This window comes from Pongo pygmaeus, chromosome 5 (assembly GCF_028885625.2).
Source record: "Pongo pygmaeus isolate AG05252 chromosome 5, NHGRI_mPonPyg2-v2.0_pri, whole genome shotgun sequence".
Classification (NCBI taxonomy): Eukaryota; Metazoa; Chordata; class Mammalia; order Primates; family Hominidae; genus Pongo; species Pongo pygmaeus.
This window is the reverse complement of record NC_072378.2, coordinates 168663831-168682777: the sequence shown is the minus strand read 5'-3', so window position 1 is coordinate 168682777 and position 18947 is coordinate 168663831. Positions and strand designations below refer to the sequence as shown.

Here is an 18947-nt window from a genome sequence, read left to right as displayed (position 1 = left end):
TTCTGGCAGCCCTCACAGACCAATTCATTGCTCCTAATTAAGAGGAACAATCATTTCAGAGCATGCCTTCAGGCTTGAATGTCTCCACGCTGTTTCCAATAAAGCCAGTTCCTTTGGGAAGAGCTTCAGAGCAACCTTTTCTTGCCTGTGGACTGCCCTGCTCTCTGGTCTTTTCAGTTTGCCTCTTTTTACAGAACTGTGTCCTACAGTGGAGCTGGGCACAGCAATTGGATCCCAGCCTTCTTAGCCCGCTGTTCTTGGGTTAGAGCCCCATCCGATGAGTAAGGACTGGCTGGAGGAAGGGGTCTGTCCGTCATGCTCACCAGGAATTTAGCCTCTTCAACTGGGTGCTGGGGTGAGAAATGCTGGCATCTGTCCCTCCTGGTGAGATAAGGGGACCCTCGGGCGGGAGCTGAGGGGAGAGCGAGCCCTCTCTCCTTGGCCACAACCACCAAGAGTGGGGCTTCTGTCAAGATGAGCTGGGGTGGGGGAAGGAGGAACCCACAGATGACCATTATTCTTATGGAGTTTTAGCAGACTTTCTTGAATAAGTATTTGTCATCTGATGTATGCTGTGAGGACTATGCTCTGATTTTTTTTAACTCTTACTCAAATTCCTATCTAAGGGGTCTGGGGAGTCATGCCCTACAAATCATAAATTCTTATCAGATGGATTTTATTTAACCCTATATATTGTGACTTACTTTCCAAATCTGACTCGGGCATAACATTATGAGACAAGGAAGAAAGTCAAAATATTTTACCCCAAAAGCATGTTTCTTTGCCATATTTTGAAATGGTCCTGCAAAGCTGTCCTTTGTTGGGGGACGTGTACATCTGTAAAGAATCTCTGTTAACATGGTTAGATCTTTTTCTTCCAGGCCCTCCCAATCCTGAAGAAATGAACTAGAGTCTGGCACCCTTTAAAGATCTAAATAGGAAACATTTGTCACCTACTGACTCTAAGAGTAGCCACTATGAGGCTTCAAAAGAACTTTGGTCTCCACAATCTTTTATCTTAACCTGAACATTTCCTTTCTACTGGTCCCAGGTCTTCAGACAAACTCAATCAATTGTCAACCAGAAAATGTTTACATTTACCTAGAGCCTGGAAGCCCTCCCCCTGCCCTTTGAGTTGTCCCGCCTTTCTGGGCAGAACCAATGTATTTCTTAAACGTATTTGATTGATGTCTCCTGCCTCTCTAAATTGTATAAAACCAAGCTGAGCCCCGACCACCTTGGCACATGTTCTCAGGACCTCCTGAGGGCCGTGTCACAGGCCGTGGTCACTCATATTTGGCTCCGAATAAATCTCTTCAAATATTTTACAGAGTTTGACTCTTTTCGTTGACAGCTGTTCGCACAATTTCCATTAAAACATGGGTGGTTTTCCCCATTTTGTGCTTTTTGCTCAGGTTTCCGGAGCTCCGGTCCCTGCCACCCCGGGTGTCCCCGGGCAGTGTTTTCCCTCCATGGCCATTACTGCGCTTGAACCACTGCCCTCCACAATGTGACATTTTCAGAATAGGAATTTAATCTCATCTTCCCACCCTTCTCACAATCCCTGCAACGGTGGCTCCGTGCCCTCAAAAGAAGGATGATCCCTTACTGGTCCCGCCTGACCAGCGGACTCGGCCCCTTGCTGTGCTCTCAGCCTCAAGCAGTAGCTGCTTCCTGCGCTGCCCCAGCCGTCGGCGCTGACCCCTGCCCAGCTCACAGCACTGCTGGCCGCAGCCTCTCACCGAGAGCTCCTGCCCTCAGCCTCCAGCCAGAGAAGGACTCCCCATCTCAGCAGAGCTCAGCTCAGCGGGCACAGGCACGATGCAGAAATCCTTGATTTCTCAGATTAGGCGACGGCTGAATTATAAACATGTGTAAGACCACGCGCCTCCACTTCCCAGCGTTCTGCATTTTACAATCATTCTGTGTTTATTTCATTGATCTACTTCCTGGAGTCAACTGTATACTCCAAGCGGGCAGTGACTAGAAGAACTTTATCTGTCCCGGCTTAACTACTGTGCTCCCAGCACGTGCACAGCACACAGCAGACGGTTTTAAAAGCCGTGGAGGCCCCAGGTGGGAGGGGAGAGGAGGCCCCGGGTGGGAGGGGAGAAGAGGCCCCGGGTGGGAGGGGAGGGGAGGTCCCGGGTGGGAGTGGACAGGAGGCCCCGGGTGGGAGGAGAGAAGAGGCCCGGGTTGGGAGGGGAGAGAAGGAGGCTCTGGTGTGGGAGGGGAGAGGAGAAAGGGGGTAGGAGGCCCCGGATGGGAGGGGAGAGGAGGCCCCGGGTGGGAGGGGAGAGGAGGCCCCGGATGGGAGGGGAGAAGAGGCCCCGGGTGGGAGGGGAGAAGAGGTCCCGGGTGGGAGGGTAGAAGAGGCCCCGGGTGGGAGGGGAGAAGAGGTCCCGGGTGGGAGGGGAGAAGAGGCCCCGGGTGGGAGGGGAGAAGAGGTCCCGGGTGGGAGGGGACGGGAGGCCCCGGGTGGGAGGGGAGGTGAGGTCCCGGGTGGGAGGGGACGGGAGGCCCCGGGTGGGAGGGGAGGGGAGGTCCCGGGTGGGAGGGGACGGGAGGCCCCGGGTGGGAGGGGAGGGGAGGTCCCGGGTGGGAGGGGAGAAGAGGCTTCGGGTGGGAGGGGAGGGGAGGTTCCGGGTGGGAGGGGAGGGGAGGCCCCGGGTGGGAGGGGAGGGGAGGCCCCGGGTGGGAGGGGAGAGGAGGCCCCGGGTGGGAGGGGAGAGGAGGCCCCGGGTGGGAGGGGAGAAGAGGCCCAGGGTGGGAGGGGAGGGGAGGTCCCGGGTGGGAGGGGAGGGGAGGCCCCGGGTGGGAGGGGAGGGGAGGTCCCGGGTGGGAGGGGAGGGGAGGTCCCGGGTGGGAGGGGAGGGGAGGTCCCGGGTGGGAGGGGACGGGAGGCCCCGGGTGGGAGGGGAGGGGAGGCCCCGGATGGGAGGGGAGAGGAGGTCCCGGGTGGGAGGGGAGGGAGGGGAGGGGAGGCCCCGGATGGGAGGGGAGGGGAGGCCCCGGACGGGAGGGGAGGGGAGGCCCCGGACGGGAGGGGAGAGGAGGTCCCGGACGGGAGGGGAGAGGAGGCCCCGGACGGGAGGGGAGGGGAAGCCCCGGGTGGGAGGGGAGGGGAGGCCCCGGGTGGGAGGGGAGAGGAGGCCCCGGGTGGGAGGGGAGGGGAGGGGAGGTCCCGGGTGGGAGGGGAGAGGAGGCCCCGGGTGGGAGGGGAGAAGAGGTCCCGGGTGGGAGGGGAGGGGAGGGGAGGCCCCGGGTGGGAGGGGAGAGGAGGCCCCGGGTGGGAGGGGAGAGGAGGCCCCGGGTGGGAGGGGAGAAGAGGTCCCGGGTGGGAGGGGAGAAGAGGCCCCGGGTGGGAGGGGAGGGGAGGGGAGGCCCCGGGTGGGAGGGGGGAGGAGGCCCCGGGTGGGAGGGGAGAGGAGGCCCCCGATGGGAGGGGAGAGGAGGTCCCGGGTGGGAGGGGAGAAGAGGTCCCGGGTGGGAGGGGAGGGGAGGCCCCGGGTGGGAGGGGAGGCCCCGGATGGGAGGGGAGAGAAGGCTCAGGTGTGGGAGGGGGGAGGGGAAAGGAGGTAGGAGGTTCCTGGTGGGAGGGGAGAGAAGGCTCCGGTGTGGGAGGGGGGAGGGGAAAGGGGGTAGGAGGTTCCTGGTGGGAGGGGAGAGGAGGCTCCGGTGTGGGAGGGGGGAGGGGAAAGGGGGTAGGAGGTCCCTGGTGGGAGGGGGGAGGGGAAAGGGGGTAGGAGGTCCCTGGTGGGAGGGGAGGGGAGGCTCCGGTGTGGGAGGGGGGAGGGGAAAGGGGGTAGGAGGTCCCGGGTGGGAGGGGAGAGGAGGCTCCGGTGTGGGAGGGGGAGGGGAAAGGGGGTAGGAGGTCCCGGGTGGGAGGGGAGGGGAAAGGGGGTAGGAGGTCCCGGGTGGGAGGGGAGGGGAGGCTCCGGTGTGGGAGGGGGAGGGGAAAGGGGGTAGGAGGCCCCGGGTGGGAGGGGAGAGGAGGTCACAGGGAAGTCCAGGGCCTCAGGTGGGGGTCAGTGGTGGGAGGACAAAGCAGGTCCACCACCCCTAGGTCCTGGAAGCCTAGACGGGAGGAGACAGATCACGTGGGACCTCTGCGTCCAAAGCTGGCTACCATCCAGTGAAAGCCTCAAGCCCACCCGATTCTCCCAGGCTTCCGCGTGGAGCCTGAGGGGGGGTCCCTCCTCCCTCCCCCACTCACCCGCACTTGGCTCTGCAGCTGCCGGGTCCGCTGCTCCCAGAAGCCCCCCCACCGCCCGCTCCCCGCCGGCATCGCCTCTGCTTCTGGCCTCCTCTCACTGCCCCCAATGACCAGCGCAGGAGCGGACGTTGGGGAGCGCGAGGGGGTGGCTCGAGGTGGGAGCCAGGGACAGGAGGAAATAGCAGGAAGACCCAGGGGCGGGGGGGCCGCTGTTCAAGCGTTGAGGAACGTTTCATCCCTTCTGAATCTCAGGCCTCGCTGGACCACGGACCCGCCTGGTTCTCCCGTAACTTGCGGGGCTCCTGGACCGGCCCTTCCCAGAGGCGCAGCCCTGAGTCCCAGGAGCCGGACCTGAACCAGGAAGAGGAGGGGCGAGCACAGTCCTGCCTCCTCCTCCCCGCACACTGCAGGGGGAGTGACCCTCCACTGCCTTCACCTCACCACACACTGCAGGGGGAGTGACCCCTACTGCGTCCACCTCCTCCCCACACACTGCAGGGGGAGTGACCCCTACTGCGTCCACCTCCTCCCCACACACTGCAGGGGGAGGGAACCCACTGCCTCCCCCCCACACACTGCAGGGGGAGTGACCCCACTGCCTCCTCCTCCTCACACACTGCAGGGGGAGTGACCCCCCACTGCCTCCTCCTCCCCACACACTGCAGGGGGAGTGACCCCCCACTGCCTCCTCCTCCCCACACACTGCAGGGGGAGTGACCCCCACTGCCTCCTCCTCCCCACACACTGCAGGGGGAGTGACCCCACTGCCTCCTCCTCCTCACACACTGCAGGGGGAGTGACCCCCCACTGCCTCCTCCTCCCCACACACTGCAGGGGGAGTGACCCCCCACTGCCTCCTCCTCCCCACACACTGCAGGGGGAGTGACCCCCCACTGCCTCCTCCTCCCCACACACTGCAGGGGGAGTGACCCCCACTGCCTCCTCCTCCCCACACACTGCAGGGGGAGTGACCCCTACTGCCTCCTCCTCCCCACACACTGCAGGGGGAGTGACCCCCCACTGCCACCTCCTCCCCACACACTGCAGGGGGAATGACCCCCACTGCCTCCTCCTCCCCACACACTGCAGGGGGAGTGACCCCACTGCCTCCTCCTCCTCACACACTGCAGGGGGAGTGACCCCACTGCCTCCTCCTCCCCACACACTGCAGGGGGAGTGACCCCCCACTGCCACCTCCTCCCCACACACTGCAGGGGGAATGACCCCCACTGCCTCCACCTCCCCACACACTGCAGGGGGAATGACCCCACTGCCTCCTCCTCCCCACACACTGCAGGGGGAGTGACCCCCCACTGCCACCTCCTCCCCACACACTGCAGGGGGAATGACCCCCACTGCCTCCTCCTCCCCACACACTGCAGGGGGAGTGACCCCACTGTCTCCTCCCCACACACTGCAGGGGGAGTGACCCCTACTGCGTCCACCTCCTCCCCACACACTGCAGGGGGAGTGACCCCTACTGCGTCCACCTCCTCCCCACACACTGCAGGGGGAGTGACCCCTACTGCGTCCACCTCCTCCCCACACACTGCAGGGGGAGTGACCCCACTGCCTCCTCCCCACACACTGCAGGGGGAATGACCCCCACTGCCTCCTCCTCCCCACACACTGCAGGGGGAATGACCCCCACTGCCTCCTCCTCCTCACACACTGCAGGGGGAATGACCCCCACTGCCTCCTCCTCCCCACACACTGCAGGGGGAATGACCCCCACTGCCTCCACCTCCCCACACACTGCAGGGGGAGTGACCCCCACTGCCTCCTCCTCCCCACACACTGCAGGGGGAATGACCCCCGTATTTTAATGCAGTGGCTTCTCTGATCACTCACAGTCTAGCACTAGCACGCAGCAGTCGGGGAGATGCTGTGGGTGTGAGACGCCCTGGATTTTGAAGGCTCTACATGAAAAAGAATGTAGAGAATCTGAATGCATTTTATGTATAGATTGCATGTTGAAATGATGCTGTTGGGATATATTAGGCAAAATAAAATCTATCACAATTTATTACACCTCTACTTCTTTCACGTGACTCCTAGAAAACGGATGGTCTCTGGAGGGGCTGGTGTCAGGTCTCAAGGGGACTGAGCTGCTCTGGGCCCCTCCTGTGTCACAGAATGTGGCCAAAGGCAACAGAGTCGGTGGCAGTGCTGGACGGAGGCCTCGTCTCCTGTTGCAGTGTGTTTGTAATGCATCGGGTCCGCATCACTGTCTTTGTTTCCAAGCTTATTTACGCAGCAGCTGCTGGCTAAGCATGCACAGGCCAGGAGAACAGTGGCGAAAAGGCTTGCACGGCATCCCAGCTCATGGCCTGGCAGAGGTGACAGGACACGCTATGTGACGTGATCGCGGCGACAATGCGGCATTATTGGTTAGGAACATGGACACCCACTTCTCATGGCCCCAGTGCCAAGGACGCCCTCCCTGACCAGACCCTGGGCTTCTCCACACCCTTTTTCAACTCAGCCTCAAGTCTGCATTGCCATGAGAATCCCCCACGCCTGCGTCCGACATCTGGCCGGTTCTGCGATCCCCCAGATGATGCTGGGTTCCCCAGGCCTGACTTTAGGAAGACTCCCCATGGGTCAGTTTAGCCCGAGTGCCCTCCAGCCTTGCTGTATGCAGCGTTGAGTCCAGCTCTAAACTGCGGTGTTTTCGTCCCACTATTACAAAGCTCTGGAATGCAACCTGCTTTACCACCGTAATGACTCGGCTCTGCCCATGTCATTGGAAACCCTGCCAAGAAGTGTGACAAATCTGTTCCACCTGAGACAGCCAGAGGCCCCGTGTATGTACACAAATCAGCCCCGCAAATGGTGTCCTCAGGAGCAAAGACTATTCAGGGCGACCCATGTCCAGTGCTGCCTGAGAAACTCCTCTTACAATATGAGGCTGAGCCAAATCCCCTCCGGAAGGCGCTTGCGTCTTGCTCCTCTTCTGAGTACACGGAACTGGTTGTGGTACGGAGCCTCCCCACGCAGCACGCCCTCGCAATCCAGTCGGCCTGTGTGGGCCTCACCTTTGCGCTCTCCTCTTCCTTCATTTTCTATTTTTGTTTGTATTCCACCAATCCCTTTTCTTGTCTTGCTACAAGAATTCTTCTTGAGAGAGATCTGATCAAATCATTTATAGACTGCAGCATCCAGCTGTCCTTGAGCAATCCGCCTACTGTACTGAAGATAGCATTCCTCTATGTTTTCTTGCATGGAAAGCTAATTTCAGAAAGTTGTATTTAGTAACACTAAGCAAGATGTAACTGGATGACTTGCAGGAGAGAAAGTATATGCAAAAAGTGAATTTTTAATTCCACGATTTCATCCAGTTTATTCCAAAAAGTCACACAACCCCAAAGATACATACTAGACTTCAGATCGAGAAGAATTTACCCAACAAATATTTATGGGTGCCTAGTCTGCAATGGGTGACGTATAATTAAACAACTGGAAAGAGAAATAAACATCTCACATCACAGGAAAGAGAGGCTGCTTCATTAAATAAGTCACTCTTTGTCCACAAAGACTTAGAGGGCTCTGGACAGTCTCTGCATCGATGTCAGCAATTTTCCAATATTTAGGTAACGGCAGTTACAGAAATCAGACAAACCCAAAGTCCCGAGACTCCCTAGCTATGCTTCGCCTGTTCAGAACATGGTATGTATTTTGCTCAACTGAGCTAGGCTGTTTTTATATTTTGGGATCTATTCTTATACAAAAAAGATTGACGGGAGGAAGGTGGAACATTTTTAAAGCAATACAATTGACCCTATAGTTTCCCAGGTCTCTCTGTGGGCTTAGATTACTTAATATCTTATAATCATTTTTAAAGTTCCAAGTTGAAGTTGGAACCACTGTCTCCAATTTAACATTCATTTAAGCCTGTAGTCTCTATAAAAGAATAAAACGTAAGATTTAGAAGAGCAGAGAAAAACAAGATCTAACCCACTGAAGACATGTGAAAGTAGTTTTCAATCTGAAAGCCATGGTTACCAATTTCTGTTTGAAAGCCAAGTTGAGTTTTGTCCTCTTTCCTAATCTGTTCTTTGGCATCTCTGTAACTATGCAAACAACTCTAGAGCTGTGCCCACCCCAGCCCATGCCTCCACGCTCTCCTGTCTGGGTGGCCACACCACCATCTGGTTCCTCAAAGCCTCCAACTCCTGCAGAAGCCTGCTCCGTGCTTCCATTCCTTCCCTCCCATCCCGGCAACCAGAGCGACAGCCACTGACATCACCTGGGTGGCCCCAGCCCCTCCTCGAAACCCTGCAGAGGCTTTGCACCACGTGAAGAAGACAAGGCACATTTCCTGCCATGGTCTTAGAAAATGCACTCTTTTACCGCTGGGTAGCGCCAGGTGGCCCCTGGCTCTCTCCAGCCCCTGCCTGCACCCTCCTGTTCTGGGGCTCTGGCTCCGGGCTCCCCTGAGGCTCCAGCTTGCCTGCCTCAGGCTTCTCCTTCCATCGGCAAGGCTTCTCAAGAGCATCATTTTCTCAAAACAGCCTACCATCTCCCAGGAACTTTATTACACCTCCAGGTGTCCCCTGCACTTCTTTACTGTTAACAGTTACTATGTATCTGCACATGTAAATGGAACATGTGCTTCTGCCTCCTGGAATGATGCTCCCTGGGGGCAGAGCCACACTGTTTCAGGACAGCAGGTAAGCGCTGTGAGACCCGTCACCGAGGCAGAGGAGGCACCCGTAGCCTCCCATAAACATCTGCTGAATTAAACAAGAAACTGGCTTCAATTCCCAGTCTCAAGTCTAGTATGTCTCTTTTGACGTTATGTGATTTTTGGAATAAACTGGATGAAATATTGGAAATAACAAAACTATGACTTTTTGTACATCCTTTCCCTCCTGCAAGTCATTCGAATTAAATTTTGCTTAATGTTTACTAAATATAACTAAATCTTTGAAATCAGTTTTCCACTCAATGAAGGATAGAGGAAATTGTGTCCAACGGCGCACACCAGAAAATGATCAAGTGCTTTCTGGTCCGTATGACAAAAGACCACTGTAGGGCAGTACCATTATTTCCATTGACAGCAACAGAAACACAGGCCTTGAGAAGAAAAAGGAATCTGTATTAATACTCAGACTTCCTAAGTTTTTGTATTCCCAAACATTAAAGTCCCCTTTTAAGCATTAAAATATAGTAAAAGTGAATACTATAGTTCTAATACATAGACATCTCGTTCTATCAAAAAGGTCTCCACAAATTTCTACAACCCTAAGACACACTCTTTCCTTCGTGAACGTCCTTATTTTTACAATACATGGACTACAGTCACCCTGCTGTGCAGCAAATGGATCTGAAAACCTATTCCTTTTGTCTATCTGAAACTTTGCATCCTTCAACCAACAACTTCCCATCCTTTTCTCCCCCCATGAAAGCTCTAAAAACTCTCCATGCCTGCCCTGTCCAGTCCTGCTCACAGGCCATTAAAAGGTACACTGGAAATGGGCAGAGGCAGGAGATGGCGCAGAGGCAGCGCTGAGCCCTGTCCACACAGAAGGTCCCGCCCGCACATGCCCAGGCCTCCCGCAGCTCCCAGGTCCTCATAATGTGACTTGTGTAGTTTTACAATCAAACATACCCTTTTACACGAGGCTGTCCCGAGTGGGTTCTTGCACTAAGACACAGCTCACCAGGATGCCTTATGTACACCATTTACTTATTACTAGGGATATTTTAGGAATTTCAAAGAGGCCACCAAGAGACAGTGTCACTGAGAAATGGCTCGAATGCCCACCTGAGCTTGCTGGGATCAAGGAAGCATCAGGAAGGCCCGGGCAGCGGAACGGCTTATGAGACTCAGACACCACCCGTGAGCTGTGTGACGAGGCACATGACACGTCCCCACAAATGAAAACCACTGCCTGACACAGAAATCATACTCATTAAGTGTTTAGTGAAGAATAGACAGATGCAGAGATGGGCGAGGAAGGCCGATGTTACAAATATAAACTTTGTCAGCACTTTCAAAACAATACCAAATACACTTAAATACATACAAAGTTTATTAAAAATAGGTTGCAACTGAAATACAGTAGAAATGGAAAACTACAGCAGTTTTGATGTTTTCTCATAGTAATGCACAGTTCTGAAAAGCACTTTTACACATATTCACATTTGACCTCACTGCCCAAAGATGGCCAAATCCACTTGTGTATGGGTTTCACAACCACACATACAAATATCACTGTATGTAGATATTTACACGTATCTGCATGTTCTCCTGTGTATTTTTCTATATATTAACAGAAAAGTAATTCATCTGCATCTCTTTAAAGAAAGTGTGGATTTAGTCACCATAAGGCTGCCAGTGTTCTCAAGGTATTTGGGAGGCGCTTGCTTTTCCTAGAACTGCTGCTGCAAGCAAGCAAATCCTTCCGAAACACTCAGAACTATTTCACTCTCTTACTCAAACAAGGAAATGGTAACAGCACACTTTCAAATAAAAACCCTGATAGACGTAAAAAAATATTTACACTCGCATTTTTAATGATTTATCATACAACTCTTATTAAAAGTGATTTCGAAGGCAGTAAAAAGCCCTTATACCTCTCTCTGAAAGTGTGCCTATTTTCCTAACGTATGTATCTGTAAGAGAACATTCTCTTTGAAAGTGTGTCTATTTTCCTAACATACGTATGTGTTAAGAGAACATTCTCTTTGAAAGTGTGCCTATTTTCCTAACATACGTATGTGTAAGAGAACAATATGGTACAGAAAAATCATTTGGACTCCACCAAGGGCTTTGTCAAATAGAAAATTTGCTTGTAATCACAAAGTAATTTATCATCTTAACACCAGACAATATAAAACACACTGAGGTCCGTCTCCCCAACATCAGCCACATATCCATAGCTGAAGAAATGACAGTGGTAACTAATAATTCAACAAATTAAAATTAAATAACTCTATTATAGTATAAAAATAGCTTGAACTTCCATGAGTTATTCTTAAAATATTTAAGTTACAGATGCCCTGTAATTGAATTCCTTCCTTGACGGCATACAGATGAAAATCTATTTCTTTTTCAAATTTAAAATTTCTGAGTGACAGCTGTGCTTGAGGGGTCCCTACTCATCTCCCATTCTTCTGTCATTCCCAGTCACATGAACATTGCTCCAATAAAGATATCTTCTTTTACAGATGCCTTGGAACAGCTGAAGTATTAGTTAACTTTCTAATGTAACTGTCATCTTTAAATTTACCAGTGATTTATTAAGTCTAACAATAATCTGGTATTTATAAAAATAAAATCCCCTAAGCTTAAATCCTCAAAATTTTCTTTCAGAATTAAAATTAATCAAATATTTAGAATTGATCAGAAGAGCTCAAATTTGTGAGGAATGAGAGGGAACAGTCTCGGATGCGTGTCATCGCACAGGAAGCTTTGGCCTAAGCCGTTTCACGATGCAGACTAGGATATTGTGGGGACAGACACCATCAAGGGGACATGGGAGGAGCATGTCGTCATGTGTTCCTTCCTGGGTAGAAGAGTGTGTGGTCACTACTAAACAGTGCCAACAATAGTCTGAATAGTTCAAGCTATTCTCTGCTTGACAGCTAAAATAAAGTTTCTGAAAAAGACAGAAACAGAACTTCTTTGTGCTCCTTGGTCGATGATGAAGGGAAGATGTGAGGGAAGACACATCCATTCTCTCCTCCGGCCCTTAGTTCTGTCCCCTTTGAACTCAGGACTCCAAAAAAGAAACCAACAAAAAACTTACCCTCATGTGAGTTAGATAATTAAGAAACTAGACAGTGTTTAAATTACATAAATGGCAATCTCATGGTAAAGTAAAATTTCTTGGAATTGAAACATTTCTAAATCCCAATAATTTTAGAAACAGAAATTGTAAATCACTTAGAAATATAACACCCTTCCTCTTTCCTCTTCAAACTCGCACCTACAAACCCACAGCTGAAAAGATTTTGGGGTAAATACAAAGTGTTCTCCTCATTTTCTTTCACTTTGTGTTCAGTTCATTCTCCAGTTCTGTTAATTTACGAGAAGCTTTCACTTTATTGGATACATCTTGACCTTGTGAAAAAAGACGCTGGCGTTCCTTGAATGTCAAGTTTTCAGGGGCCCCAGAACTTCCAGGTGAATCTGCATCCTGGCTGCAGAAGAGGGCAATATCAAAGATTACTGGACAAACTAGAAACAACCTGTCAACAATTACATACGTTTGCATAATGGGCGATTAAAATTTTCACTCATTCTTTGTTAAATTGTGCTATAACCTTTCCTATAATTGAAATCACAGAGGCTGTATTTAAACCCATCTAGAAAAAAAGGGCAACGTGTTCTCTTGGCTAAAGCATTAACTTTCCCCAGTCATAGTCAACTCTCGAAAAACTTGTAAGTTAGATTTTAGCAAGCAGGCAATTCTTACCAGTTAAACAAGTGTAACCTGATGAGTACAGTTTTAAAATAAAGCATTTTAAGGAATCTTACATGTACCTGAGAGGCATCTATAAATATGCCAAATTTAATAGTAAGTTATAGAATGGTACTGATGATTTTTCTGGTTAGTTCAAATTCAATGTTTTAAGAACACTTGAGGCAAGAGCATTTCTAACTAAAATCCAGGTGAGGTCATAGAGTGAAGCCATGAAGTCTGTTTACATAACTTAAAAGTGCCGTGAAGAGTTTTCAAAGGGCTCATCAGGTACAGATGAAGTTCCTCGTCTAGTGCAACCGTCCATACCTTTTAGAGCGCTTCTCTTTTGCATCCCGATAGGCGTCATGGGCTCCAACAGCTGCTCCAGTAGATCCTGGGTAAGAGTTTGGTCCTTTTCCACGAAAGAAACAGTACAAGTTAAAGTACCTGATTATTTCTAAGCTTTACTCATGATAAAGATGCAGTGCTCAGAGAATAAAAAAATACCTTTACTGAATAAGTAGGAAGGTAAAAGACCCTTCATATTGTATCAAAGTTTCATCAATTTGAAATTCATCCCTGTTGGTGGCCTGAGTAATCCAATTACTACTCTCAAAAGGTGCTAAAATATTGACCTGACGCCCTTCGTTATTAGAGAGGAATACTGCCCATTGGCCCAGCTCTGCCTCTGACCGGCAGAGCAACTCTGGGTGAGTGTAACTTCAACCCATCGGCAACATTTGCCCTGTTCCTACAGGCTTCAGTGGATTGTTGAGGATCAAAAGATGTGATGCAGATACAAAGTTTTAAATGTATCCAAGTAATATGTCATCCAAGTAATAATGTCACTAAGTGTATCCAAGTAACAATCAATGTCATATTGTTAAAATCATAATGCAGTAAATCAGTGTTAATGTATTTCTATTAATTGTAGCATTAGAAAAATTCACACTGGAAAAATCTGACAGTGTAATACGGGCTGCCATAATAAATGCTCAAACTGTTTAGCAAATACTGACAGCAATGAATATTGGATTAAACAGGCCACAAAAGTAGTACAATATTTTCACATTAAAATTCTTTTTCAAACAACTTGCACAAAAATACATTTTTGTTTCTCCTCTTCTACAAAAGGACCTGCTGTGCAGAACTCATCTGATGTGCTGCAGACGGGACACAGCTGCCTTTTGAAGGCGCCTCTCTGCACTGCACCTTCACTCAGGTTTCCCACTACCCTGCAGAGGGCGCCATCCTCAGCAAAGACTCAAAAGATTCAGCAGAAACACATCTCTACCTTATGACAATCTATAGCCGGCCTTTAGATAAATTACCGCATGGAGACTTTTTTTTCAATTTTAGTTCCAAATTTTTTATCTTGCTTAGTTTTAAAAACATTGTATTATATCTTTTGAGCTTTGTTTTAAGAACAATACTGGCTTTTTCCACTGGTAAAATTAATTCTTCAAAATTTTCAGAACTTTTAGAGTATCAAATACCTTCAGCTGACTCTCTATGAATACTCCAAATCACAGATCATTTTCAAAAACCTTTAGTGATGAATCTTTCATATAGTGCTATGTTCAAATCTGGTATTACTCATTCATATCCTAATGCTGCTCCTCTCACTGCCCAGTGGAAGAAGCCCAGTCCATCTGCAGAAGCATGCTTTACCAGAGTGCTCGCGACAGAAACAGAGCTGAGCAAGGAATGAGACCATGCTAGTGAAATGAGGAGGACACAAGGTCAGAATGCGCTCTGCACACGGTGCAGACGGCTCTGTACATTACGAAGAAGTCTTCAAAGAGGCGGAGCCATCAGATATCGGCTACGACCTGGTCCTGTGAGGTACTTCACGTGTGCAGTAAAATAAGGGTTAGTGGTAGGACTGAGAGCCAAGATGGTGAGTAGTGACACCTCACTATAATACTTGGCTACCAAACCTCACATCTCTGTCATGACACATAAAATATCTGAAGTTCAGCTTATAAAATTCAATACAATGAGACTGATGGCATCCTGCTTCAAAATTTACTATTATTCTGTAAATTTCTCTAAAAGGTACCAAACTATAGATATTTACAACAGATATTTCATAAAATGATTTAATCCTGGCTTCCGAAGTGACTCAACCTAAATATTATTATATATTAACCTTCAAAGTAGATCAAAGCTCTGATCCGGGGGTGGGGAAACAGAATTCTGGCAAGGGTGACAGTTACACTGAGGCTTAGAATATTCAACAATTTCAGAATTGTCGAGTCCCATGCATTGCTTATGCAGAATGATGCAGGATTTAGAAGACTCTCATACACTCATTAAAAGTAATACTCCTGTATTTGAAGATATTTAGTACCAGAATTCCAGTTTCATTTAAGGTAATATTAGTGTGAAATCTGAATCCTTATGAATTCAGCTATATTTTAAACATGCTGTCTTGAAAACACTGACTACCGAACCCATGCCTGTGACAGCCTCGAGGCCCTGTCCCCTGCAGAACTGTCCTGCTCTACAGTCAGTGTAAGGGGTTTCCCTAATGGCAGCTGCACGCCTGCTAAGGTCTGGCTGCTGGTGTTACTAGGTGCTAAGAGTGCAAGTAACAGGAAGGAGTGAAGCCAGTTAGAGGAAAAGGGGATGGGAGGAATTTCACTGTAACTGGGGTCTCTGGACCCTGGCGTGAGGCAGCCTGCACGGAGGTCATGAAGCCAACAGTTAACCAGCTTAGCAGATGCTCCCGCCACACCAACCAAACCACCATGACAGCACGTGATTTATTCCACAGGCTACTTAATCCAGAACAGAAAGTTCTACCAACATTAAATAATGGAAACTTATAATGTAATTATAACACTTTGTCTTTAGAGACACTACAATGTGTGAAAAGGCACTTGTTCAAACAAATATAAGATCATTTGTAGAGATAGAAAATGAAAGCCAAGACCAACAGTACTTCAAGTGATTCGGGAACAACAGAGAAGGACTGATTGTCAGCTGATCAAAGAAATGGAACTTTTTAAAGTGTAAAAAGAAATCGGAGTACTAAGATATCTACCAAAGAGTATTAGCACAGAACATCACAATCAGAGGCAGAGGAGGATCACCATGCTGAGACCAGTGATCACATGACATCCAAATTCCAAGGCAAGTACGATCGCCATGGACCATACTACAAGGGCAAGTATGCAGAGAGATGCTGAGGTTCCAATCATTAAGACAAAGAGAGCTGATTTGTCACTCTTTTACCTCTACCTTTGCAGTGGCTGGGATGGTAGGAGCTGGATTTTTTTGGAGGGGGCGAGGGCTGGCCTTTTTTGTGAGCAGTACTGTTGGCTTTGGCTGAGGGTAGCTGGAATGAGTTGGAGAGAAAGATGCCATCGGAGGCCGGGCGTGGCTGGCAGGGGGGTGGCCGTGGTTTAAGAGGGGCAGGAAGAAGGTCCCCATGAGACTTTCTTGTGCTGGAGTACTTATCCTGACCTGCTAGGCTGCAGTCCTCCTCCTCCTCCTCCTCATTGTATGCAACAAACTTGGCAGTGAACAGCGAGTCGGGGGAGAGGACCTGTGTTTTGAGGTAGGAGGCGTTTCGCTGAGGCGGGGGAGGAGGGGCGCCGGGCGCGGGGGACGGGGACGGGGGCTCGTAGTCCCGGGGAAGCGGAGGGCGGCACAGACCAGGCGCCTCGGGCTCCAGCAACCTGCGCGCCGCCTCGTCGTGCTGTCTGCGCCTCTCAGCTTCCAGGCGGCTGTAATACCCTTCTTCCTGTCGCCTCTGTGGGCGGGAATAGACAAGAGTGCAAAGGTCAGAGGTGAGAAGGGAACAGCCGACCCACTGGGCCTTCAAAGGGAACAATCCTCATCATCACACTGGCGTCAAAGTTTAATAGTTAAATTACTATATAACACAAGCAGCAGGTCAATCCAGTCTTCTCCCTAGACTTACAAGTACATTAATAACTATTCTGGATTATTTGACAGAAAACTGCTCAAAAGCACAGAATGGATTCTCAGCCTCCTGCTTCCCAGTCACTTAGGCCTTTCCATTATCCCAGTGGACTGAATTCTCCTCTGCTTTCCTTCTTTCCTTCCTCCACGCTCCTGTTACTTCCTTCTCTCTCTCCTCTTCTGATTTTGGCAGGATATTAACTTACCTGTTACTGCCGTGTTTAAAGATAATGCAAAACTAAAAATAGGCTGTCACTGGCTTTCTACGGCCAGCACTTTCCAAAAGGCAAACTTGCACTCTTTTTCACTGAGCCCCCACGAATGCAGAAGAGCAGTCCTTCCTGGACAAGGAGGACGTGAGTGAACCATCCTGTTTACTTCCGGTTATCAGGAAGGAGATTAACAGGAAACCAGAAATGAAAAAAAAAAAAAAAACACTCATTCTCCCAAAGTAACAATCTAACAAATATGCTTTCCATAGTTCTTAACTTGTATTTCAAATCTTAATAAACTCCCTAACAGACAGAAAATTAGAGAGCCAGGAATTAACAGCAACAAGATATTCAAATATATTTTGACACATACTGTACATTTTTTTCTGACATACATCTGCACAAACTACAGTTGACAGTGTTAAAATTCTTTTAACATTAAAAAAGGTAACAGCACAGTTTTGTTAAAGATTGACAAAAGTTTTAGAGCACAAGAAAAAAGTAAATAAGAAGGGGGATGAAAGAGCAAACAGAATAAACTGCCTCGAGTAAATGTTTAATGCTGTGAAATGAAGTACAATGAATCGTAAATTCGTTCAACCAAAGAAAACTAATTTTAGAGACCTTGCTGGCATTCAGTGAAAAGCTGTTAGTCCCTATTTTCAATTTCATCCTGTATTTTCTCCCTACTCCCTCTAGAGCTACACACACACACAGACACACACACACACACACACACAGAGTAAATACGCAATGTCACTCCTTCACATTTGAGGGAGAAAACTCTTAAGAATAAATGCCAGCCCCAATTACTGCCCTGAGCCCAATTTCTCATTGAATCTTCTTGCTCTATGTTTAGAAATCCTGAAGGAAAGACTCTCATCTTCTTGTCTACACAAAGTAAGTGTTCCCTTGGAGTGAGGAATAAACCAGAATGACTTCTTGTGGCTTTTAAATGGAACTATCAAGAATCTTAGTATTAACATGAAGAACAGTTGCTTGGTAACATTTTAGGGAGAAATCAAAACATCCTCTTTTAGTTATACCAAGAGCAGATACAATTACAAGACGACTTTATTCTAACCCAACAAATGAATGGCACATTTTTCTATAACAAAGCAAACCCATGAGTTTTGGACATTCTGATATAAAAATAGGTTATTCGCCTTTTTACAGTGACCACTTAATTATAGAAGCAGTTACTAACACAAGTGTATTTGACATAATCATGAGTTATGAAAACACATTGGAAAAATTAAATAACCCGAGTTTCTCAGCATAGGAAAAACATGGCCTGGTCCTCTCTGCATGTGCTGCCCCCGCCGAGGCTCCGGCGTGGCCAGGACTGGGCCCAGCTATAGCAATGGGCACTGTGCAGGGCCTGGGACAGCCAAGCTGGCACTGACCTGGAAAAGCACAGCCCTCCGAGCAGCCAGGGAGCGCTTTCATGGAACAGCAAAGCAACAGCAAACACCATCAACACTTAGACATCAAGCGGCTCAGCATTTTGGAAATCTGATTTCCTTAGAAAGATCATCAATGTTGACTTACCATTACACAAGTGAAAGACTCACAGGGGAACCTAATTCTGAAAGCTCAAACTCTTTGAGAGGACTTCAAATGCTATTCAGATTCAACAGATAATATGATGATAAACTTAGAGGGCAAAGGTCTACAAAATGCAGAAATCACCAATTTCAACAGAGGTGAGTGTCCTTACATTATTCACTCTACTCCATTTAAGTGAAGTCACATCATGTCTCTATCAAGCTTACTCTTAGATTGTTCTGTATCCTAATAGATCATATCATTACAAAAAACTCTCTACAAGTTCTTTTCTGTGAACAGTACACTGTTCTATTAATATAGTTCACTAGACTATCAAAGAAGAAATTATCAATAAAAACTAAATTTTCCGCCATCAGAAGTTGTAACACTGAAAGCTTCTACCTTCATAGAAGGGAAGTAACAGAGAAGAGCAGCTTCTCTCAAACCACACAGAGCAACACGCAGTCCCCTCAGGATGAAACAGGCCCCCACAGGGAGCTCAATGGCTACAGCCTCTTCATCCAGAGGGCGTCGGCCACACACACAGCACAAAGGGAGATATGGAGAGAAACATCTCAAAATCCCCATTTCTCAGAATGTCAAAATTCGCTGTCATTTTAAAAT

The 18947-nt window shown here is 49.0% G+C and overlaps 2 protein-coding genes and 2 pseudogenes across 28 annotated transcripts in view; 2 read left to right on the top strand and 2 right to left on the bottom strand.

Moving 5' to 3' along the window:
* KIF25 (kinesin family member 25) overlaps positions 1-4336 on the bottom strand; it is a 70442-nt gene extending 66106 nt beyond the window's left edge. For 2 of the 5 annotated variants that reach the window (XM_054493059.2, XM_054493061.2), the window contains exon 1: positions 4217-4336. In XM_054493059.2, the coding sequence (XP_054349034.2) occupies positions 4217-4288 (72 nt within the window). In that variant the 5' untranslated portion in view covers positions 4289-4336. The remainder of the gene's footprint in view (positions 1-4216) is intronic. The other 3 variants (XM_063666858.1, XM_063666857.1, XM_054493063.2) reach the window with 2 other exon arrangements.
* LOC129039151 (SUMO-interacting motif-containing protein 1-like) lies at positions 4323-5396 on the top strand (annotated as a pseudogene).
* A 21-nt stretch (positions 5397-5417) lies between these two features.
* Positions 5418-6059, top strand: LOC129039150 (uncharacterized; annotated as a pseudogene).
* Positions 6060-10236: 4177 nt separating this feature from the next.
* The window catches only part of AFDN (afadin, adherens junction formation factor), a 145067-nt gene continuing 136356 nt past the window's right edge, over positions 10237-18947 (bottom strand). For 9 of the 23 annotated variants that reach the window (XM_063666839.1, XM_063666846.1, XM_063666848.1 and 6 more), the window contains 3 exons: positions 15871-16390; positions 12958-13042; positions 10237-12367 (listed from right to left, as the gene is read on the bottom strand). In XM_063666839.1, coding sequence (XP_063522909.1) covers positions 12214-12367; positions 12958-13042; positions 15871-16390 — 759 coding nt within the window. In that variant the 3' untranslated portion in view covers positions 10237-12213. The remainder of the gene's footprint in view (positions 12368-12957; positions 13043-15870; positions 16391-18947) is intronic. The other 14 variants (XM_063666851.1, XM_054490388.2, XM_063666852.1 and 11 more) reach the window with 4 other exon arrangements.